The 23,632-nt window shown below is 44.7% G+C and overlaps 3 protein-coding genes across 3 annotated transcripts in view; 2 read left to right on the top strand and 1 right to left on the bottom strand.

The window, feature by feature from the left end:
* The window catches only part of MEIOB (meiosis specific with OB-fold), a gene marked incomplete at its 3' end in the record, with an annotated part of 28,635 nt that extends 24,087 nt beyond the window's left edge, over nucleotides 1-4,548 (top strand). Inside the window, exon 13 of the mRNA XM_081338576.1 lies at nucleotides 4,441-4,548. Coding sequence (XP_081194702.1) covers nucleotides 4,441-4,548 — 108 coding nt within the window. The remainder of the gene's footprint in view (nucleotides 1-4,440) is intronic.
* Nucleotides 3,530-10,254, bottom strand: FAHD1 (fumarylacetoacetate hydrolase domain containing 1). The gene is made up of 2 exons (XM_081338575.1): nucleotides 10,233-10,254; nucleotides 3,530-6,603 (listed from the first exon to the last, which is right to left on the bottom strand). The coding sequence occupies exon 2, from the start codon at nucleotides 6,490-6,492 to the stop codon at nucleotides 5,821-5,823; it is 672 nt and encodes a 223-aa protein (XP_081194701.1). The 5' UTR covers nucleotides 6,493-6,603; nucleotides 10,233-10,254; the 3' UTR covers nucleotides 3,530-5,820.
* Nucleotides 10,255-10,338: 84 nt separating this feature from the next.
* The window catches only part of LOC308674236 (hydroxyacylglutathione hydrolase, mitochondrial-like), a 47,428-nt gene continuing 34,134 nt past the window's right edge, over nucleotides 10,339-23,632 (top strand). Inside the window, exons 1-4 of the mRNA XM_081338567.1 lie at nucleotides 10,339-10,486; nucleotides 18,973-19,151; nucleotides 21,162-21,226; nucleotides 22,300-22,417. Coding sequence (XP_081194693.1) covers nucleotides 10,423-10,486; nucleotides 18,973-19,151; nucleotides 21,162-21,226; nucleotides 22,300-22,417 — 426 coding nt within the window. The 5' untranslated portion in view covers nucleotides 10,339-10,422. The remainder of the gene's footprint in view (nucleotides 10,487-18,972; nucleotides 19,152-21,161; nucleotides 21,227-22,299; nucleotides 22,418-23,632) is intronic.

The raw sequence follows: 23,632 nt of genomic DNA, 5'->3' as shown, positions 1-23,632 counted from the left end.
GTTTGAAGTTTGCAAAAGAGCACCTGGATGTTCCACAGCACTACTGGCAAAATATACTGTGGACAGATGAAACCAAAATTGAGTTGTTTGGGAAAAACACACAACACTATGTGTGAAGAAAAAAAGGCACAGCACACCAACATCAAAACCTCATCCCCACTGTAAAACATGGCAGAGGGAGCATCATGGTTTGGGGCTGCTTTGCTGCCTCAGGGCCTGGACGGATTGTTGTCACTGATGGGAAAATGAGTTCCAGAGTTTATCAGGACATTTTGCAGGAAAACGTACGACCATCTGTCCGCCAACTGAAGCTCCGCAGAGGATGGGTGATGCAACAGGACAATGACCCAAAGCATACAAGTAATTCAACAAAACAATGGCTTCAACAGAACAGAATACGCCTTCTGGAGTGGCCCAGTCAGAGTCCTGACCTCAACCCGATTGAAATGCTGTGGCATGACCTTAAGAGAGCAATTCACACCAGACATCCCAAGAATATTGCTACACTGAAACAGTTTTGTGCAGAGTGGTCCAAAATTACTCCAGATTGTTGTGCAGGTCTGATCTGCAATTACAGGAAACGTTTGGTTGAGGTTATTGCTGCCAAAGGAGGGTCAACCAGTTATTAAGTCCAAAGGTTCACATACTTTTTTCACCCTGCACTGTGAATGTTTCCATCTTATGTTCAATTAAAACATGACAACAGCTAATGTTTGTGTAGTATTATTTTAAGCAGACTGTGTTTTTCTATTGTGACTTACATGACGTTTAGAGCGCATTTTATGGCCAATTCATGCAAAACTCCACGTAATCCCAAAGGGTTCACATACTTTTTCTTGCAACTGTATACAGATTTATTATTTATTTATTGATTGATTGATTGATTGATTGATTGATTGAATTTATATACCGCCCTATTCCCGAAGGACTCAGGGCGGTTCACAGGGCAAGTTAAAAACAATACAAAAAGAGAGAATAAAATACAATTAAATTAATACAAGCCCACAAAATTAAGATAACATTAAAATTGAAATTTAAAATTAATTTAATTTAGTTTAATTTAATTTAATTTAATATAATTTAAAATCCCTCAGTCCAGGCCAGACAGTTTAAACAACCAGGTTTTTAAGTCCCGGCGAAACGAGCGAAGGTCAGGGGCAGTCCGAAGTTCCATTGGCAGTGCGTTCCAAAGGGCGGGCGCATCCACAGAGAACGCCCTCCCCCTGGGAATCACCAGCCGGCAATCTCTAACCGGCGGAACCCTAAGGAGGCCCTCCCTGTGGGCGTTCACAGGACGATGGGAAGCTGATGCTGGCAGCAGGTGCTCCCTAAGGTAATCCGGACCCATGCCATTTAGGGCTTTATAGGTCATCACCAGCACCAGGGCTTTATAGGTCATCACCAGATGCCGTACTCTCTTATATTAGAACATGCACTGATAGTGTAACGACAGAAAAGTGCATTAGAGTTTACGGGAACTGTAAACCCTGGATGACTGCAGAGATACGAGAGCCCGGGATTCTGCCTTTAAGGCAGGGGACAGGGAAACATACAGAGAGGCCAGGGCAAATCTCAGAAGAGGCATTAGGATGGCGAAACAACAATATAAACACAAGGTGGAGAACCACTTAGCAGACAACGATCTGAGGCAAGTATGGCAGGGACTGCAGCACTTAACCAACTACAAGGGCAGTACGAGGTGCATGGCTAACACCGATGCCTCGTTGGCTGAGGAGCTGAATATCTTCTTCGCTCGCTACAAGGTAAAAAGACCAGACCCCGTAGCCTTTGCTGGCCGGCCTTCTGATTCTCAGCCACTCACCCTGTGTGAACACCAAGTGAGAGCTGTATTGAAGGCTGTGAATCCCAGCAAAGCCGCAGGCCCAGATGGGGTGCTAGGGATAGTGGTTAGGAATTGTGCCAACCAATTAGCAGGGGTCCTGACAAGGATTTTTATCATCTCCTTGCAAACGGCATGTGTACCATCGTGCTTGAAAGCAGCTACCATTGTCCCAGTCCCCAAGAAAACTGCAGTTGAGTGCCTGAACGACTACAGACCTATTGCATTAGCGTCTGTAGTCATGAAATGCTTCAGAAGATTGGTTCTCCAACATCTCAGGACATGCCTCCCACTGGATTTTGATAAACATCAATTTGCCTATAGGGGGAATAGGTCGACAAACGATGCCATAGCTACTGCTTTACACTCTGTAGCAAGTCATCTCGAGAAACCTGGAAGTTATGTCAGGATGCTTTTTGTTGATTATAGCTCGGCTTTCAACACCATTTTGCCAAGCATTCTCATCGAGAAGCTGACTGACTTGAAATTCTCCCCCGCCATCTGCGATTGGATTCAAGACTTTCTTAGGGACCGGTTACAAACAGTGAGGGTCGGGTCTGCTTTGTCCAACCCCCTAAAGCTTTGCACCTGCTCGCCACAGGGCTGTGTGCTTAGCCCCTACCTGTACTCTTTATACACATATTACTGTGTATCATCTGACCCATCCACTGCAATAATTAAGTTCGCAGATGATACGACTGTGGTGGGTCTTATTACAGGTGGGGATGAGACAGCATACAGGGCAGAGGTACAAAAACTATCCATATGGTGTAGTAACAACAACTTGCACCTGAACATCGGCAAGACGAAAGAGATGGTGCTAGACTTCCGGAGAAAAAAGGAGGAACCTGCCCCACTTTACATCGGGGAGGACTGTGTGGAGAGAGTTTCCTCCTTTAAATTTCTGGGAGACTACCTCTGCGAAGATCTGACCTGGAAAGTTAATACAACCCAGGTGGCTAGAAAGGCCCAACAGAGGCTTCACTTTCTCAGGGTCTTGCGGAAGAACAGGGTAGAACAACGGCTAATGACCCTCTTTTACCGGTCTACTATAGAGAGCGTCCTCTCGTATGGTATTGTGGTTTGGTATGCTGGTCTGACAGCCGCGTATAGGAAAGTATTACAGAGGGTAGTGAGCACAGCACAAGACATTGTGGGCTGTTCCCTGACACCACTGGATGACATTGCCAGGGCTCATTGCCTTGGAAGAGTGAGGAAGATTCTCAGGGATGACTCAAACACTGGACGGTATCTCTTTACTCTCCTACCATTGGGTAGGAGATAGAGGAGTATAGCCAGCCGCACCAACAGGCTGAAAAACAGCTTTTATCCGTGGGCTGTTAGGCTTTTGAACGGGAAATAATTTTTATAAACTTTATGCAGAATTGACTTGCGAGGCCGGTGTGTGGTGCAATCAGTTCACATGGTGTAATAAGATGGAGGTTTGTTGTCACTGTGAGTTGGGGGGTGGGAGCATGAAGGGAGGCTCAGCTAATCTCAATGTATACATGGTTGTACTTTGACAATAAAGGTTCATTCATTCAATACAGCCCTAAAGATACCACTATTTCCCATGACTTGACCCAGTCCACTAACATCTGAAAATCCACAATCAGTTTCTTCTACTGAATGAAAAACTGATCTGCAAGAAAAAGACATTTCTACAATATTTTGGCACACACTATCCAGCTTAAAAAACTAATTTTTTTACAAATTACTAAATTCATGTTTATAACTGCTCAAATATTTTATCAAAATTCTCTCTAGCAGTATAGAAATCTAGGAGATACAAATGGAACAGTGGAGTTTTTAATAAGTACTATTTATGAAACAGTCTACATAACATAACAGTGTTCAGCCTATCAATCTAGAAATAAGGAGAAATTTCCTGACAGTGAGAACAATTAATCACTGGCTTACCTCAGAAGTTATGGCTGCTCCATCACTGGAGGTTTTTAAAAAGAGATTGGATATAGCCATTTGTCCAGAATGATAGGGTCTTCTGCTTGAGCAGAGGATTGGACTAGAAGACCTCTAAGATCCCTTCCAACTCTGTTGTTCTGTTATATGATCTTATGAATTTAATTAGACATGATGTTGCTGACAAAAAAAATGAACTGGGGAGCATCAAGTGAAGTTTCTTCAGACCTGTAGAAATTTCTCTTTATATTATTCTAATGTAGCTGTGATCTCACTAACGGAAAAATTAATACTTCATGATTAAAAGAAAAAAAACAGCTGGGAGGGTTAATAAAAACACAACACAAAAATTCCCTTCACTGTTTCTCTCCTATTTGAAAGTATACAGTATGTTTACATTCCTACAGCATGCTTAACCAGTTCTATTAATAACATAGCAGATCCATTTGCTCATGCTAATCTTTTTAATTATGTTGATGCTTTGTATCTTACGTGAAACAAATGTCCTGGCTTACAGTTCAGTATATTGCATATACCAGAAAAATGGGCTAATTAATTAAACAGGTTAAATGTGTTGCCGAAACAGAACCATTGTATAATTCAACTTTAATATTATTTTTTTGTTGCAAAGAGGGGAAAATCTTTAAAAATTGTGGTGATTTATACATTTACTCCTATAGGTTATTTTTTCTACAACAGCACGAACTGGGCTGAGAGTGAAACTGCTTTCTTGCAAGCTAGCAGATCCAGTGGAGGCTTGCCAAAACTTGCCTGAAAAAGGAAAATAACTACGTTATGCACCTTCAAAACAACTGGAAGCAATTCTTATTTTATCCAAAGCATGGCGAAATGACATCTTTGGAGGGGACTGTACACTCCATTGCAAACACTTGTAAAATAGACTTTATGAAGGTGGCAAGATTGTGTCTGACTTTGAAAAGTTTGTTTCAGTTTCTAATTTAGTTTTCCATTATACTGTGGAAGGAATATATGTTTTCAATATTCCTCACGAGCATGCTTAATTTTAAATTAGCTCAGAAGGAAGAACATTCAGGACATTCTATAGTGAGAGATGGTTTATAGATGAGAGTTTCAATTAGGAGAAAAGCACCATCTTCATGTGTTGTACATGAACTTATTACATGTAATGAAGGAGTGTCCTATCTCAGCACTTTCCCATTTCCCCCCTTTAAGTCTTCAACAGGGAATCTGACCTGTGTTGCAAAATGTAACTACATTTTGTTTCATAGTCAATGGGCAAGTAATATGAACTAACTGGCATTTATTCACAGAAACAAAAAGATAAGTTTTAGCTTCATTTCAAAGTGCTTTTTAAATCTTACATTATAAAACATAACTTTTAAACAATATAATTTGGCACAAAATTCCTTCATTACTTGGTTATGTTTTTAAGGAAGGTACATTATAACTATAGAATATAAAGTGTTTTTGCAGTCTTAAAAATATATAGGCTTTTTTATTTATAGTTACAGGCTGGCCTTTTCTAGACAAGCCAAAAATAGGAAATGGACAACCGATATAGCTTCTAAACTTGAACTTGCCAAAGGGAAACCGCCCAGATATCTTATCTATAAACCATAGCAAAAAGACTCCTGTATTATGGTCTGTTTAGCTGCTCCAACTAGGCAGTTGGTGTACGTTTGTCAACATATTGTTATATTCTGGTTTATCTTATGTGAACATAAAGCCACTGTGTCTGGTACTCAATAGTTGGGATCTCTATGGATCTCTCCTCTGTGAGAGAGGAGGACATGTGAGAAAAGGCAATCAATGAAGGTTCTTCTGAAAGCCTACTTTTTTCCATCTCAGGGTGTGGTGGGGGGAAGGAATCTGGCCTCTTGTGTGAGCAATCAACCCTCTTTTTCCTTCCAGAGAAAAGTCCCCAAGGTGTTTTTCATCTTCAACATCATCTACTTTGCATCTTAAAGTAAAAAGAAAGAAAGTCCGGTTGCCTTTTGAAAAAGCACCTTTGGGACAACCATGACCTGGATGACTGAGGATCTCCACAGACGTTTCTAGGGAAAAGGAACTTCCACACATCAGGGGCGGCTTTTCTGCCGCGCTACCTGGAAGTGTATTCTCAGCAGCCCCTCAATCCCGGCTTCTATTTCATCCTCCTCTTGCACAGCAGAAACTCCTTCAGGGGATCCCGTTAAGATGATGTCCCCTTCTTCCAAGGTGACAATTCCACTGATGTAGCTGATGATGTATGGAATGGTGAAAATCATGCCAGATGTGTTCCCTTCTTGTCGTAACTCTCCGTTTACCTTTAGCCAGATCTTCAACTGATGTGGATCTGGGACTTTCTCCTTGGGCACAAAGTCGCTCACTGGGCAGGAGGTGCTGAATCCTTTGGCCAGAGTCCAAGGAAGCCCTTTCTTCTTGCACTCCTCCTGAATGTCCCTGGCTGTCATGTCCAGGCAGAGCGCATAGCCGGCCACATGGCCCATGGCTGCTTCTTGAGGCACGGCCTGGGCTCTCTTCCCAATCACCACGCCTAGTTCCACTTCATGATGCAGCTTATCACAATAGTAGGGCTGGATGATGGGACTGCCTTCCCTGACATAGGCTGAGGAGGGCTTGAGGAAGAAGAGTGGCTCAGTGGGGAGGGCATTCTTCAACTCCTTGGCATGTGCTGCGTAATTCCTCCCCACACAGAAGATGTTCTTGCCCCATTCCCAGAACTTGCCTATAGGCTTAGAAGAAGCCATGCTGCAATGATCAGTGCTTCAAAACAGTAAAACCTGTGGGCAACAGTTGTTGTTTAGCCTTGCTTGAAGAGCAACAATTTCTCCACACAGTAATTTGGATCCTTCTTTTGTCTGGAGGGGGGAAAATCAATAATTTATAGCTTTGTTCTTTTTTCCCCATACAGCTTGTTGCTTAAAAATTCTACACACATGATTTATTTCTTTGCCAAATTATATGGAGTGGAATGGAATAGAAATAGAAATAGCATAGCATAGCATAGCATAGCATAGCATAGAACAGAACAGAACAGAACAGAACAGAATAGAATAGAAAATATGGAATGGAATGGAATGGAATAGGATTAGAATAGAATAGAATAGAATAGAATAGAATAGAATAGAATAGAATAGAATAGAATAGAATAGAATAGAATAGAATAGAATAGAATAGAATAGAATAGAATAGAATAGAATAGAATAGAATAGAATAGAATAGACTATATGGAGTAGAGTAGAAATAGAATAGAATAGAATAGAATAGAATAGAATAGAATAGAATAGAATAGAATAGAATAGAATAGAATAGAATAGAATAGAATAGAATAGAATAGAATAGAATAGAATAGAATAGAATATTCTTTATTGGCCAAGTGTGATTGGACACACAAGGAATTAGAAAAAACTCAAGCTGGCCTACATTAAAAATACAACAAAAGTAATCAGAATATCAAAGGTACAAAATGAAATGATACCATTGGGACTGATCACGAGAGCGTTGCTGTGGGTACCACTGGCGAAAGAGTGTGCAGTTTTGGATTCAGAAAGTGTGTGCTGTTTCTGTGTCAGCATCAGCTTTTTGGAACACCAATCCCCTCAAGATTAAATTCGCCCTGACCATAATGATTCTTCTGGAGCCTGAAAATCTGGATGTCTCCCTGGGCAGGAGGGTCAGATTCCTAGCTGCAGCATGTGAGGCTCCTTTAAAGACCAACGGGGATGGGCCAAACAAGAGATAGGTGGTCCTGGGATTTTCAAACTTTTCAGGCTGGGGAATCCCTAATCAAGAAACAATGGTCTAATGACAGAAAATCTGTTCTCTCTCTCTCTCTCTGTGTGTGTGTGTGTGTGTGTGTGTGTGTGTCCCTGTTTTGCATTAGCCCCTAATGAAACCTATAGTTTTTGCAAAACTCTAGAACTCCATGGGATACAATTTAAAAAACCCTCAATATAACCAGAACAAGTCAATTCCTTGTCTTTTCCAACTTAAAACAATTGCTATAGTCATCTAGAAAAGCAGAAATATAGGGATGAAATCCAGGTTTCTGCTCTTTCATGGTATATCTTATTCAGCAATTGCCTTCTAACATCTGGATTTGCAGAATAACCATCCTAATTGCAGACTACTGATGTTTCTGGCAGAAATCAACATTGCTACCAGCAGAGTAGCAACAGTAATAAAGGTAAAGGTTCCCCCGCACATCCGTGCTAGTCGTTTCCGACTCTAGGGGCTGGTGCTCATCTTCGTTTCAAAGCCGAAGAGCCAGCGTTTGTCCGAGGACGCCTCCGTGGTCATGTGGCCGGCATGACTAGACGCCAAAGGCGCACGGAACGCTGTTACCTTCGCACCATAGTGGTCCCTATTTTTCTACTTGCATTTTTACGTGCTTTCATACTGCTAGGTGGGCAGAAGCTGGGACGAGTAACAGGTGCTCACTCTGCTATGTGGCACTCGGGATTCAACCCGCCAAACTGCCGACCTTCTGATCAACAAGCTCAGCGTCCTAACCCACTGTGCCACCGCGTCCCTGGTAACAGTAATACTGTAATATTAATAACATAATTATCTTTTCTAAGTTGCCTGATTGCATTCAAGCCACTTACCATATACTACATTATTACATATTACTCTATACAAGCAATAATTTGTCCACACAGCTATAGCATTAATCCTAAAAATAAGTATTATGGTTCCTATGCCTTCCAGCATAACTTTTATATACCATAGGCAGAATTGTTTAATGCTTCAGGAAAAAAAGACATATTCCCCACTATTGCAAAAAAGACTCTGCCTATTTTTTTCATTTTCTGAAAAATATTATCTTGAAGCAAGAGAAAAGCCTCCAGATGCTCTTCTCATTCTGGGATTGAACTTTGCATCTCAAGAGAGCCTTCCTGCATTTGGTCACTGATTAATTGTTCTAATTAGGTCAGTTTGGACTCAGATTCTATGGGAAACTTCCCTATTTCAACATCCATTGAAAACCTGATATAAAATTGCAGAGGGAAATCTAACCGAACTTTGCAGAGCTGATTGCTAAATGAAGGAAGAAGCTGGGACTGACCCCCTGCCCAGGCACGGGGGCATACGTGTGGGCCTCAGCCCCAGCAAGCCTGGCTCCCATGCTCACCTTCTGCCCAGCCTGGCCCATCAGCCAGAGGCTTCATTTCCAAACAGAACAGAATAATTATTTATTGGCCAAGTGTGATTGGACACACAAGGAATCTATCTCTGGTGCATAAGCTCTCAGTGTACATATACAGCTCTCCCTGGAAGATCACATAGGAGCGGTGACCAAGGGGGCCTTCTCCCGGGTTCGACTAGTTCGCCAACTACGGCCTTATCTGGACCTGGATGCCTTACGTACAGTCACCCATGCCCTTGTGACCTCTCGCCTAGACTACTGTAACGCTCTCTACATGGGGCTGCCCTTGAGATCCACTCGGAAGCTTCAACTGGTGCAAAGTGCAGCGGCACGGACACTCTTGGGAGCCTCCCGATACTCCCATATCACACCTCTCCTCCGTGCGCTGCACTGGCTTCCGGTTGCCTTCCGTGTGAAGTTCAAGGTGCTAACAATGACATACAAAGCCCTACATGGCATGGGTCCGGACTACCTACGGGAGCACCTTCTGCCAATGTCTGCACCCCACCGTCCTGTGCGCTCCCACAGAGAGGGCCTCCTCAGGGTGCCACCGCTCAAGGAATGTCGGCTGGTGGCCCCCAGGGGAGGGCATTCTCAGTGGGTGCGCCAGCACTCTGGAACTGCTTGCCAACCGAAATCCGGATGGCCCCCGACCTCCGCACCTTCCGGCGCGACTTAAAAACTTACCTGTTCCAGCAGTCCGGCCTGGCCTGATAGCTCTAATTGGGGTCCCAGTTTGTTTTTACTATTGTTTTTCACTATTGTTCAATCTGTATACCTACCTTACTCTGTACACCGCCCCGAGTCCCTCGGGAGAAGGGCAGTTTATAAAAAACAAAATAAATAAATAAATAAATAAACAACAAAGTGATATACAGGTAGTTCTCGACTTATGACAGTTCATTTAATGACCATTCAAAGTTTCAACAGCACTGAAAAAAAGTGACTGATGACCATTTTTCATTCTTACGACCAGGGCCAAGAGATCAACATTTGGACGCTTGGCAACTGATTCATCCCAGGAGATGTGATCCCCTTTTGTGACTTCTGACAATCAAAGTCAATGGGAAAGCCAGATCCATGGAACAACTGTGTTCTTAACTGCAGCGATTCATTTAACAACTGCGGCAAGAACAGTTAAAAAACTCACTCAACAACGCTCTCACTTAGCGACAGAAACGCTGGACTCCATTGTGGCCGTAAGTCGAGGACTCCCTGTAAATCATAAGACACCCATCGGAGAAGGTGGTAGGAAACGATGAGAAGGGCAATAGTACAATAGGAGTGTCTAGCACAGGGGTAAAGAGGAGCAGGGAGAGCCTCAGAGCTGCCACTCACCTTCCCGTCCGGCCGCTTCTTCCGTAATCCGCACTGGGCACCGCCGCGCAAGCCCCGCCTTGAGAGGGCGGGCCCCGCAGGCAGCGCAGCCATTGGGCGGCGGCGCGCCTGCGCCCAGGGAGCGCCCGCCGGAGCGGCTGGGGTCTGCCGGGGCGCGCGGGCTTCGGTTGCGGCGCCTCCGCCTCGGACCATGGTCTTCGCGGGCGGCGGGAGGACCGGGCCGGCTCTACTGCTGCTGGGCGCGCTTCGGAGCGGTAGGTGGCGGAGGGCGGCGGAGCCTTGGCCCGCGCAGGAGGAGGCCCGCCGCGCTTCCTCGGCCGGCTCCTCTCGGGAGGCCCGCTGCCACGGAGGCTTTGGGCGGAGGGAGGGAGGCAGCCGGTGGGGCCGGGCGGCTTCCAGGAGACCGCAGCCCGCCGCCGGCCAGGGCCATTCGGGGCGCCCGGCTGGACTCTGGCCGTGGCGGGCGCCGAGGCCGGATCCCCTTTCCCGGGAGGGCCGAGCCAGGCGGGCGAAGACGCGGCGGCGGCGCTGGGTCGAAGTCCGGCGCGCGCCTCTGCCCGAGCCGCCTGTCCGGCCACGGGGATCGCCCGAGCCGCCGCGCTGCAGCCCTGGAAGCCCTTCACCGCTCAGACCTGGTGGAGGCGCTGTCCTGCCTTTCCCAGGTCAAAAGCAGGGGAAATGTCCCTTTGGGCCCTCGCTTAGGCAAATTCCCCTTGGAAAATTTCCTCCCGGCCCCGCAGTCGGGTTGATTAGCTGCTCCTGCTTCCGAAAGCATCTCCCTTCCGTTCATAGGAAATCGAGCAGTGACACCCAGTGGCGTAGCGTGGGGGGTGCAGGGGGGGCCGGCCGCACCGGGTGCAACATCTGGGGGGGCGCACTCGCACTCGCAGCTCTCTGCCCCTGCCTGGCTCACTCACTCTCTCTCACTGCAGTGCTGGCTGTGCGAATCCGATCCGAGCCGCCGGGTCGCCGCCCACTGTGGAGGGGGGGGGTGCCAGGCGTGCGGTTAGGGGGCGCAAATTACTTGCCTTGCCCCGGGTGCTGACAACCCACGCTACGCCACTGGTGACACCCCGCCCCGCCCCTTCCCCACATGCCCTGCTGGAGAGCACCTGATTAGGAAAAAATGGAGGGGGGTCACATCAAAATGGCATTGTTTTTCATTGATCAACTAACAGAATAACAAAGTTGGAGGGGTCCTTGGTGGTCTTCTAGTCCAACTCCCTACTCAAGCAGGAGACCCTATATCATTTCAGACAAGTGGCTATCCAGTCTCTTCTGGCAAGCCTTCAAGTGATGGAGGAGGGAGGGAGCGAAGGAAGGAAGGAAGAGCAGAATAACAGTTGGAAGTGACCTTGGAGGTCCTGTAATGCAAAATCTCATTTTGGTTGATTGGGCAATAAAGACAAAATTTCAGTTTCAGAGTATAAAACTAGTTTTCCATCGCAGCTCAGTTTTCAAGTCGCATGTTATTTGCTGAAGGAGCATTTTCAAAAAGATGCCACTTTTCCTTTTGACAAGTAGTTTTGTACAGAAACACGCACACAAAGTTCAAAACCTTGAACCATTGGCAGGTTTTCACAAAATGCTGACAAAACAAGTTCAATAAATTTCACAAATTCCCAGCCCGAATGGTAATGATCCAGGATTTAAAGAGTTGTTGAGGATGATTTCATCTGAAGTTTGCCTGTTTCTTCTTGTAATTATTCGCACTGTTAGGTGTAATATCTTTGTTTAGATACTGAAACCCAAAAGATGTTGCCTATGAGGAAAAAGTGGTTGCTTTGAAGGTGGCCAAGTTGCCTGTTGATTAAGTTTAGGTTCCAGTTGACTCCAGGCTATAGAGAAACATTTACATTGGCTTTCCTTCATCCGGTATCCTCCAGATGTGTCAGGAATATCAATCCCTGAATTTGCATGTGCGGTTCTGAGAATTATGGTGCTAAAAACATCAGGACAGCACCAAATTGCCCAGAATAGAATAGAATAATAGAACATAGAGAAACAGGGTTGGAAGGAATCTTGGAGGTCTTCTAGTCCAACCCCCTGCTCAAGCAGGAAATCCTATACCCTATAGCCTGGAAGGGACCTTGGAGGTCTTCTAGCCTAAGGCAGGAGTCCTTATTCCATCCTGATCAAATGGCTGTCCAGTCTCTTCTTGAAAACCTCCAATGATGGAGCACCACAACTTCTGGGGGCAAGCTGTTCCACTGATTAATCATTCTCACTATCTCCTTAGTTCTAAGTTCGATCTGAATGATCTTCCAGCTGTTACTTCTTGTCCTGCCCTCTTCTCTGTGACAGTCCCTCAAGTACTGGAAGGCTGCTATCATATCACCCTTAATCCTTCTCTTTGTTAGACTAGACATACCTAGTTCCCTCGATCATTCATCGTATGGTTTAGCCCCCCTTATCATCTTTGTTGCTCTTCTCTGCACTCTTTGTACAGTCTCAACATCTTTTTCATATCATGACGGCAAAACTGGAGGCAGTATTTCAAAAATGGTCTCAGCGGTGCAATATAAAACAGTACTATCACTTCCTGTGATCTTGAACTATCATCATCTCTCTGTTGATGCAGCCCAGGACTGTGTTGGCTTTTTTGGCAACTGTAGCACGTGGCTGCAGTTAAGAGGTGGTCCATTAGGACGCCTCTCACAGTTGCTACAGTTGAGCCAAATTCTTGCCCAAGTGTAAAAAAAACCTTACTTTTCTCACCACTGACTTGCATTTTGTTGGATAGGGCCAGGGCTTTTTTTCTCATAGAACGCTCAGAACGGATGGTGGGTTGTATGACATGTGTGAGTTCTGGCACCTTTTTCTTTTACAAAAAAAGCACTGGATAGGGCCCAGTGTTCAGGTCTGACAAGATCCTTCTGAATCTGGCCAAAATGCTAAACCCATAAAAAGATAAAGAGAAATCCTCTTGAGTTCAGCTCTTGATGACTGCAGAGAAATATCTCCATGGTTTCTTTGGTAGTAGTATGGAAGACATTTCCCCTTTTCCAAGATTTTTTTTTAAACTTTCCAATCTAGCGTGAAATTTTCTGACTGATGTGATCTCCCACATGAGTACTAAGCATCCCTTGCTTAGTTCTTTGAGATTAGCAAAAAACAGCTGGAGTGGTGCTGTATCTATCGCGAGTGATACGCAGAATGTCTTCTGCCCTTAGCTAATTCATTTGATTACTGGTTTTCCAATATTAAATCTGTTGCCATCAGTCATATGATCAACTTAACCAACAGGCTGGTGAGAAAAGAATGGATTTACAAGGACTGTAGATTCTGCAACTAAGGGCAATAGAATAACAGAATATTCTATTCTTCTGTCCTTAGCTACAAAATCTACAGACCTTGGAAACCCATTCCTTTCCTCACCAGCCTGTTGGTTAGGTGGATCATATGGCTGATGACAACACTGGGAATCCAGTGATCAAATGGAATAGCTGATTTGCAGGAGAGGGGCCCGAAATAGGTATGGGGGATGGTCGGGGTTGTAGATCCATATCATTAGTTTCCTGTCTGCTAATGGATGGTTGTAAGTCAAGGACCCCCTGCATGTCCATGTCAGAATGTCACATGCATCTTTGCATCTATATGTCGGGAGCATGATCCCCAGCCTCCTTGTAATAAATCACTGCTCACATACTGGATGGGAGCCTTAAAGCTTCAAGATGCACCCAGATTTTCAGGCCTTCTAAAATGCAGGGAGAGTTGTAGGACCCCCACTGGCTTGAAGCAGCGAGTGGGTGCAAGCCCCCTGGCTAGGATGCTCTTACTGAAATATAGGCAAGTGACCGTTCAAAGTTACAACGGCACTGAAAAAAGGGACTTAGGGCCGTTTCTCTCACTTATGACCATTGCAGCCTCCCCAGGGTCACATGATCAAAATTCAGACACCTGGCAACTGACATGCTTATGACGGTGGCAGTGTCCCCCTGGGGTCATATGATCCCCTTTTGCAACCACCTGACCAGCAAAGTCAATGGGGGAACCCAGATTCACTCAATGACCATGTGACTAACTTAACAACTGCAGCGATTTGCTTAACAACTGTAGCTAGAAAGGTCATAAAATGGGGCAAAACTGACTTTTAAATGTCAGAAATTTTGGGCTTAGTTGTGGTCGTAAGTCGAGGACTACCTGTACTATTTTTCAGGCTTTCCTCGACTTAACAACCACAACTGAGCCCCAAATTTCTGTTGCTAAGCAAGACAATTAAGTGAATTGCACCCTGTTTTGCCATCTTTTTTTTTGCCACGGATGTTAAGTGAATCACTGCAGTTCTTAAGTGAATGCTGTGTGGCCATCGAGTGAGCCTGACTTCCCCCATTGACTTTGCTTGTCGGAAACTGGTTGGGAAGATTGCAACTGGTGATTGCAGGACGCTGCCACAACCATAATAAATGCATGCCACTAGCCAAGCATCCAAATTTTGATCACATAACCTTAGTTATGTGATCATAACTGCAGTTATGCTGCAATGATTGTTAACTATGAGAACTGCTCATAAGTCACTTTTTTCGGTGGTGTTGTAACTTTGAACGGTCATTAAATGAACGGTTGTAAGCCGAGGTCTACGTGTATAACATTTCATATGGAGCTTTCCGTAAAGGGCAGGTGAAAGGAATTCACCCAAATCTTAAGAACAGAACAGAATAAGAGAGTTGGATGGAACCTTGGAGGTCTTTCAGACAAGTGGCTTTCCAGTCTCTTCTTAAAAGCCTCCAGTGATGGAGGAGGGAGAAAGGGAGGGAGGGAGGGAGGGAAGGAAGGAAGGAAGGAAGGAAGGAAGGAAGGAAGGAAGGAAGGAAGGAAGGAAGGAAGGAAAAAATAGAATAACAGTTGGAAGGGACCTTGGTGGTCCTCTAGTCCAACCCACGCAGGAGACCCTATACCAGGGGTCTTGAAACTTGGTCCTTTTATGGCTTGTGGACTTCAACTCCCAGAATTCCTCAAACAGGCATGTTGGCTGAGGAATTCTGGGAGTTGAAATCCACAAGTCATAAAACTGCCAAGTTTCAAGACCCCTGCCCTATACCATTTCAGACACCTGGCTGTCCTATTTCTTGAAAGCCTCCAGTGATGGAGGAGGGAGGGAGGGAGGAAAGGAAGGAAAGATAGGAGAATAACAGTTGGAAAGGACCTTGGAGGTCCTCTAGTTCAACCCCCTGCTCAAGCAGGAGACCCTATACTATTTCAGACACCTGGCTGTCCAGTCTTTTCTTGAAAGCCTCCACAACTTCTGAAAGCAAGCTGTTCCACCAGTTAATTATTCTCACTGTCAGGAAGTTTCTCCTTAGTTCCGAATTGGTTCTCTCCTTGATTAGTTTCCAACCGTTGCTTCTTGTCCTCTCCTTTAATGCTTTGGAGAATAGATTGACTTTTTTGTGGGGGTCAACCTATTCAACCCTAAAGTTTTGAAGGTTTATTAAGACAGACATATGCTATGATGGGACACGGTGGCTCAGTGGGTTAGGACGCTGAGCTTGTTGATCAGAAGGTCGGCAGTTTGGCAGGTCAAATCCCGAGTGCCGCATAACAGAGTGAGCGCCTGTTACTCGTCCCAGCTTCTGCCAACCTAGCAGTTTGAAAGCACGTAAAAAATGCAAGTAGAAAAATAGGGACCACTACGGTGGGAAGGTAACAAGCGTTCTGTGCGCCTTTGGCATCTAGTCATGCTGGCCACATGACCACGGAGACGTCCTCGAACAAACGCTGGCTCTTTGGCTTTGAAACGGAGATGAGCACCAGCCCCTAGAGTCGGAAACGACTAGCACGGATGTGCGGGGGAACCTTTACCTTTACCTATGCTATGATGACAAAGTCTTTTTTCAACTCTTGCCTTGGCCTTCTCTCTTCCATTACCTGCTGAGGAGAATTGCAGATCCAGCTTTTCCAGTTTGATCACCACAAGTGGTGACTTTTGCTACCCAAGGAGTTTCTCATTTACTTTCCCAGCTTTTGTATTCCTACTATGCTGCCACTGACTTCATTGGTTATTTGGAAATTGCCTAGGCCAGTGTTTCTCTACCGTGGCCACTTTAAAATGTGTGGACTTCAACTCCCAGAATTCTGGGAGTTGGATTCCCAGAATATGTTCCTTATATTCTGCAATGACCGGCTGTCAGCAAGGAGTATAAATCCTGCCATTCCCCACCATCCAGTCAGAGATGACAAGCGAAACGTCTTCAAAGGGAAAACAAGAAAGTCCAGTTGCCTCCTGAAAAAACACCTTTGGATCTCTGACGGCTTGTTTTCCAAGCCCTATGAAGCCTCCAAACAACCCTCTCCATTCCCTGAGAGCAAAGGAGATGGGAGGAGACCAGCTGGGTTAAGCCAGGCTATCCAGCCGGATTGTCAAGACTAGTGGCTGGAAACATCTTCCCAGTCTGCTGAATCCCAGAACTGGCTGGAGAAAAGTTTATTGGAGGTTTATTGGAGGCTTGCGAGCCAAGAAGCAGCAAGAGGGACTGTTTGGGGCTGTGATTTTTAAGGCAATTCGTAAGTTCCCCCTTATCCTTTAAGGCGTGTGTGGTAGAAAAGCATTTCCTCCAAATGACCAGCTTACAAATAGTTTTCTAAATTTGGTTCCTGATGTTAGGGAAGGTATCAGTAGCTGGGACTGCGAATGCTTACTTGTTTACTTACAAGGATATTTTTCCTGGTTTTTTTCATGGTTTTAATTGTGCTTTTGATCAGTTTTATTGCAAGATACTGGAGTCTTTGGCCACTAGGAAAAAGGAATTTACTCCCTGATTCTGTTGTGTAAGAGGATATGGAGGTTGGGCAGAAGGAGTGAAACATTTTTTTACTTTAGAATTTTGAGATCATATTTGAAAGCAGATACCTCCTTAATTCGCTGGAGTATAAAAAGAGGGAGGGGAATCAAGTAGAATCAAAAGTAGAGCTGAAAGGTCCTTGGAGGTCTTCTAGTCTAACCCTCTGCTCAATCAGGAGATCTTGTACCATTTCAGGCAAGTGATTGTCTAGTCTCTTCTTAAAAACCTCCAGTGATGAAGCACCCACGACTTCTGAAGGCAAGCTGTTAGGAAGATTCTCCTTAATTCAAAATTGCTTCTCTCCTAGGTTAGTTTCCATCCATTGTTTCTTGTCCTGCTTTTGGTGCTTTGGAAAATAGGTTGACAACCTGATGTTGTGGCAACCTCTCAAATATTGCAACACTGCTGTCATGTCCTTCTTTTCTCTAGACCAGCCAAACCCAAATCCTGCAATCTTTCTTCATATGTTTTAGTTTCCAGGCCTTTAATCATCTTAGTTGCTCTTCTTTAACACTGTCAGATTTGAAGGGTTCTGTTTTCTAGCCAATCTCTGAAGACAACCTGTACAGATCCGGTCCTGGAGGTTCTGCTTTCACTGTTCTGCATCTCTAAGCATGACTGCTGCTACTCAAGTCCTCAGAGCAGCTTCTGGTCTGGCATGATATGCTAACAAATAATTAATCATCTAGCCAATCATCTATTTTTCCCCTTATCCCATCAAAAGTTGCAGGTAAGTGGGGTGGTTCTTTGGGGTTTCTGGAGGCACAACAAAGCTTGTAGCAGTCATCTGTAGCCCTTGTGCAGTTCTCCATTACACACATCTAAAGAAAGTCCCAAGGGTGCTTTTTTCAAGAGGCAACTGGACTTTCTTGTTTTTCTTTGAAGACCTTTCACTTTGCATCCAAGAAGCTTCTTCAGCTGGATGGTGGACTGGATGGTGGGGAATGGAAGGATTTATACTCCTTGCGGAGACCTGGTCATTTGCATTCTTTTAGAGAGTCTTTGAGGCCATTTGGAGTCCCAAAGGTGCTTTTCCAGGCAGCAACTGGACTTTGGTTTTTTTGTGAAGACGTTTCACTTCTCATCTAAAAGCTTCTTCAGCTCTGACCGGATGGTGAATGTCTTTCTTGTCTTCAAAGAAAAACAAGAAAATCCAGTTGCCTCCTGAAAAAGGACCTTTGGGAAAAACATGACCTGGATGACTGAGAACCTTCATAGACATTTAGCCAGGCCATTTGGAGGTTTGTCTGTGTCCTCAGGGTCACCTGAGTAGTGCAAATGTGTGTGGAGCACCTTTGGGACAACGATGACTGAGAATCTCCATAGACATCTAAAGAAAGTGTTTAGGGATATTAGGTGGTGGTCCAACTTCTCTGAAGGAAAGAACTTTGGTTCCTAAAAGACATCAGCTGTTAGTAGATCCAGGCAGCAGTAGTTTTTCCATCTCCCTTTGAGCAAGAGACAGGCCGATCTGATCAGATATGACTTTGACTCACTTGCTTTTTGGATCTGTGTTCTGACATTACCTGCCTCTCATCTCTGTATGTGCCTGTTCTTCAGAGGTGAAAGTGCCCCAAAAGAACAGCAGTTAAAAAGGGGAAAGGAGAGTTAGGACTATATGATTATATGGGCCATATAGGATACAGCAGTATTCCAATATCTAAGGGGTTGCCATAAAGAAGAAAAAGCACCTGAAGACAGGACAAGAAGCAATGGATGGAGAGAAGCAACCTAGAAAGAAGGAGAAACCATGGATCCATGGAGCGACTTGCCTCCAGAAATTGTGGGTGCTCCAACACTGGAAGTTTTTAAGAAGAGATTGGACAACAATTTGTCTGAAACATAGGATTGGACTACGAGAAGACCTCCAAGGTCTCTTCCAACTCTGTTATTCTGTTAAATGGTAAAAGCTTTCTTCTATTGTGGGAAAAGTTAACTTGGTTGCTTGTCTTCCAAAGGTTTTTCCTCATTTCAAGTCAAGTTCCTCCATCCAGAATTGGAGCGGCGACCTCAGATTGTCTTGCAGGCCAACATGAAGGTGGAAATTCTTCCAGCTCTCACAGACAACTATATGTACCTCCTTGTGGATGAGGAGACCAAGGAAGCAGCCATTGTTGACCCTGTGCAGCCCCAAAAGGTATACTTTCTGGACCACCTCACTTTCTTCTGGGACTTGTGGGCATACATTGGCAGAGATAAGCATCCTGTCTTCTGGAGAGCAAGGGTTTGGACTGATAGTTAATGCTGGGATTCAGAGCAGGATGTGTTCTTTGGATTTGTGGGCTGGCATTTCTTCACTCAGTCCTTTGAGATTGGTGGGAGGAGGTGCTGCAAATTTGGCCCAGTTGTTTTGAAAACCTGAGTCAAAAAGAGTCATTTAAGAGCCCTGGTGTTTAGGATGCAGGCAAACTGCCCACAGCCAGCAGTTCAATCCTGACCAGCTCAAAGTTGACTTGGCCTTCCATCCTTCTGAGCTTGGTAAAATAAGGAGCCCAGATTATTGGTGGGCCATAGGCTTACTATAAACCGCTTAGGGAGGGCTGTAAAGCACTATGAAGCAGTATATAAGTCTAAGTGCTATTCCAAAGGTGCTTTTTTCAGGAGGCCACTAAACTTTCTTGTGTTTCCTTTGAAATGTCTTCAGAAGAAAAAAAAGAAACAAGAAAGTCCAGTGGCCTCCTGAAAAAAGCATCTTTGGGACAACCATACCTGGATGACGGAGAACCTCCATAGACATCTGAGTGCTATTGCTAAGTGCTGAAAAGATTTGGCCAAGAAATTGTGTCTTTCAGAGCACGCTGTAATTTTGCTGCTGGGTTCCTTCTTTTTATATTGTTCATTCAAATATGAGTGTCCAATTTATTTTCAAGGATAGCAATAGTGCAGTTACAGTAGTATCCAGATCCTGATCAACCATTCAGCGACCATTTAAATTACAACAGCACTGGACAAATCATACTTAGGAAGGATCCTTGGGGTTCCCCCTGTTGCAGTGTCCTCCTGGTCATGTGGATCGCAGCTTCCAACGTTCCCTGCCAGGTGGGACTCAAGGACAACTTGCCGTGGGACAACTTGCCACAACCAGCTAGCCGTGGAGCAAGTTAATACACTCATATCGAAGGAATGGCGGAATAGAATCATTAAAGAAAGGATGCCAAAGCAGGGACAAAATAAACTGTGCTTGGCGAGAAGTAAAATAATTTTTTTAAATAATTTTAAATAATTACAAGTGAATGGTTGAATCGTCCCGTGCCGAGTTGTCCCGCAACAAGTTGGCCGTGGCAAGTTGCTCCATTCCGCTGCCAGCTTCCCCACAAGCAAAGTCAGTGCGAAAGCTGGCAGGAAGCTGCAAAGGGTGACCACGTAGCAGCCTCACTTAATGCCCCCCACAGTTCTCACTTCATGGCGTAACGGCCGGAATCGCCGTCTCTTAAGTGCCACAGTCGCCTGACGTCCATCTTTAGGACTGCACCCGTTGGCGATGAAAATTCCAGCTCCAACTGCCGTTGTAAGAACTGGACTAGCTGTGCTAAAATTCCACATAATTAAAAGTCAGAGAAAAATAAATTTATTTTTAAACCTTATTGCTTATTCTTGGGGCATATACAAAAGCGGGGAATGGGAGGGCACTTTTTACGTTTCAGGAAACATTTCCGTCTTTTGGCGGATGGCAACTTTTTTCTGCACTTCTTGAGGTATTTTTCGTTTTGCTATGTAATGAAGGCAGCCCAGTGTCTTTCTTTGCCCTCAAGAATGGAATGGAATAGTAGGATAGGATAGGATAGGATAGGATAGGATAGGATAGGATAGGATAGGATAGGATAGGATAGGATAGGATAGAATAGAATAGAATAGAATAGAATAGAATAGAATAGAATAGAATAGAATAGAATAGAATAGAATAGAATAGAATAGAATAGAATAGAATAGAATAGAGCTGGAAGGGACCTTGGAGGTCTTCTAATCCAGCCCCCTGCTCAAGCACGAGAATCTATACCATTTCAGACAAGTGACAGTCTCTTCTTAAAAACCTCCAGTGATTTCTGGAGGCCAGGTGTTCTACTTTGGTCATTTATGGCTAATTGTAAATAGTGGTAGTTACAATGACAACAATAACAATACTTTCACTTTTCACTGTTTTTGCTAGGTTCTGGATGCAGTCGGGAAGCATGGAGTGAAACTGACCACCGTGCTCACTACACATCACCACTGGTAATCCTTTTTTATTGTGTGGCTTAAAAGGCTTTGCAGCTGAGTACAAGGGGCGGTAAGGGGGCAGCCCTCCTTTTTGGGGTACCAGGATTTTCCCCATGCAAAGAGTAATGCACAGACTGTAAACATTTTCTCCTGGGCTCATTCAGGTCAGGTCTGCAACTGCAAATGTCACCTGCCATTTCAGTTATTGCTGTTGCCATGGCTTCCCAGACGAACTCTTAGAAGCAGTAATTTTCCAAAATAGAAGGCTTTTCTAGGGAGGAAAGAAATAATTAATTTTTTTGATCTCTTAATTTGACCTGCTTTTCAAATCAAGTGCTCACAGAGCGTGCCTTCTTGGAAGGCTGTGGCTGTCAGTGGAGTTTGAATTGTACCACTTTTGAAATGAAATTTGGGGGAATCCTTTTGCCCAGTGGTTCCCAAACTCTGTATTGCTGCACCCCAGGGCATCACAGCAAACCTACAGAGGTACCACAAGAGATTGAGAGAAAAATTGGATTGAAAGAGGGGAAAAAGAATCCATCTATGTTAGAATTGCTAGAACCCCTCCCTCAACAGAGGAATAGGACACCACCTATCTCCAGTTTACAACACAGCCCTTGCAGCAGTTCCAAGAAGGTTCCATCCCCATTTGCACCCTGATCCAGGTGACCCTGAGGGCACAGATAAACCCCCAAATGGCCTCGACGTCTCTCAGACAGAGTGCTAATGATCAGGTGACTGCAAAGAAACGCAATCCTTCCATTGGCTCATAGCCATTCCTTCCCCCAGATTTCTGATTCAGGACACACAGACTCCGATAAAAACAAATTACATCTAAAAGTGCCAGTTTATGTGACATACTAAGCCAACATCCTATTTGCATTCAGTCTTGCATGGCTCAGTCAGCATAAGACAGGGGTCTTCCAACTTGGCCCTTTTATGAGTCATAAAAGGGCCAAGTTGGAAGACCCCTGGCATAAGATGACTCTTTTCCAAAAAGCTTGGGACGAACAGCTGTTTACATGCGCTTTTAGCTAATGCTTCCTGTGTTTGCACAGCCTCCAAAGTCTGACCTTTTAACTTTCTAGGGACCACGCTGGTGGCAATGAGAAACTTGTAAAGATGGAGCCAGGATTACGAGTCTATGGGGGAGATAGCAGGGTTGGAGCCCTCACCCAGAAGGTCTCTCATCTTATGACCTTTCAGGTAACAAAAAAAGCGGGGTGGGAAGGATAGATTGCCCAGGCACTTTTTGAAACATGTGTCCTATTCAGGCTTGAAGGTGTGTGCCTCTCCTGTGCAATGATTCTTATGTTGACCCTTTATTCTCCATTCTGGTGGAGAGGCAAAAGGGTGATGAATGTTCACCAATTTCAGCAAAGCATTGAAGGACTGAGGAGCATTGCACAGCACCCGTGGAAGGTAAGGGCACATATCCATGTGAACCAGGCTGTGAGCAACTGGGCACCACCAAGTTGGCCCTTTAACTCAAGTTTGCCACTTCTGGTCAAACAACAACAACAACAACAATAATAAAGTTGGAAGGGACCTTGGAGGTCATCTAGTCCAACCCCCTGCTCAGGCAGGAAACCCTATACCTGCCGGACAAGAAGCAACGGGTGGAAACTAATCAAGGAGAGAAGCAACCTGGAACTAAGGAGAAACTTCCTGACAGAACAATTAACCAGTGGAACAACCTGCCTCCAGAGGCTGTGAATGCTCCAACACTGGAAGTTTTTAAGAAGAGACTGGACTGCCATTTGTCTGAAATGGTATAGGGTTTCCTGCCTGAGCAGGGGGTTGGACTAGATGACCTCCAAGGTCCCTTCATCATCATCATCATCATCATATTATTATTATTGTTGTTTTGTTGTTGTTATTGTTATTATTATTATTACTATTATTATTATTATTATTATTATTATTATTATTATTATTATTATTATTATTATTATTATTTGACTAGAAGTGGCAAGCTTGAGTTAAAGGGCCAACTTGGTGGTGCCCAGTTGCTTCACAGCCTGGTTCACATGGATATGTGCCCTTACCTTCCACGGGTGCTATGCAATGCTCCTCAGTCCTTCAATGCTTTGCTGAAATTGGTAAACATTCATCACCCTTTTGCCTTTCTGCTACAAATGTGCAGCCCACGTTAAACAAACCTAGGTCTATTGGCATGCTATCTCTTGATGGGATGTTTCATGTACATAGCCCCAAACGTGCTTTTTGTGCATCAGTAGGAAACCGGTGTATGCAGCTGCACCTTCTAGGGAATTTTAACTGGGAGGGTTTCTCGAAGGGTGAGCCTGTGGGAGAAGCAGTAAGCAGGTCCTATAAACTGGGCCTACTTGTCCTATTGGATATAAGGTAGCAAAATACCTTTACCTGGACCCACTTTCTTAGCGTGGGAAGTGTCCATTC

The sequence above is a fragment of the Vipera berus genome (genome assembly GCF_964194415.1).
Source record: "Vipera berus genome assembly, chromosome: 13".
In the NCBI taxonomy this organism is placed as follows: Eukaryota; Metazoa; Chordata; class Lepidosauria; order Squamata; family Viperidae; genus Vipera; species Vipera berus.
Note: the sequence above shows the minus strand (reverse complement) of the source record. Positions and strands in the feature narration are given on the sequence as shown.

Bases quoted from the DNA above. Each gene is read 5' to 3' on its own strand.
- FAHD1 (XM_081338575.1), bottom strand. From the start codon at position 6,492: ATGGCTTCTTCTAAGCCTATAGGCAAGTTCTGGGAATGGGGCAAGAAC.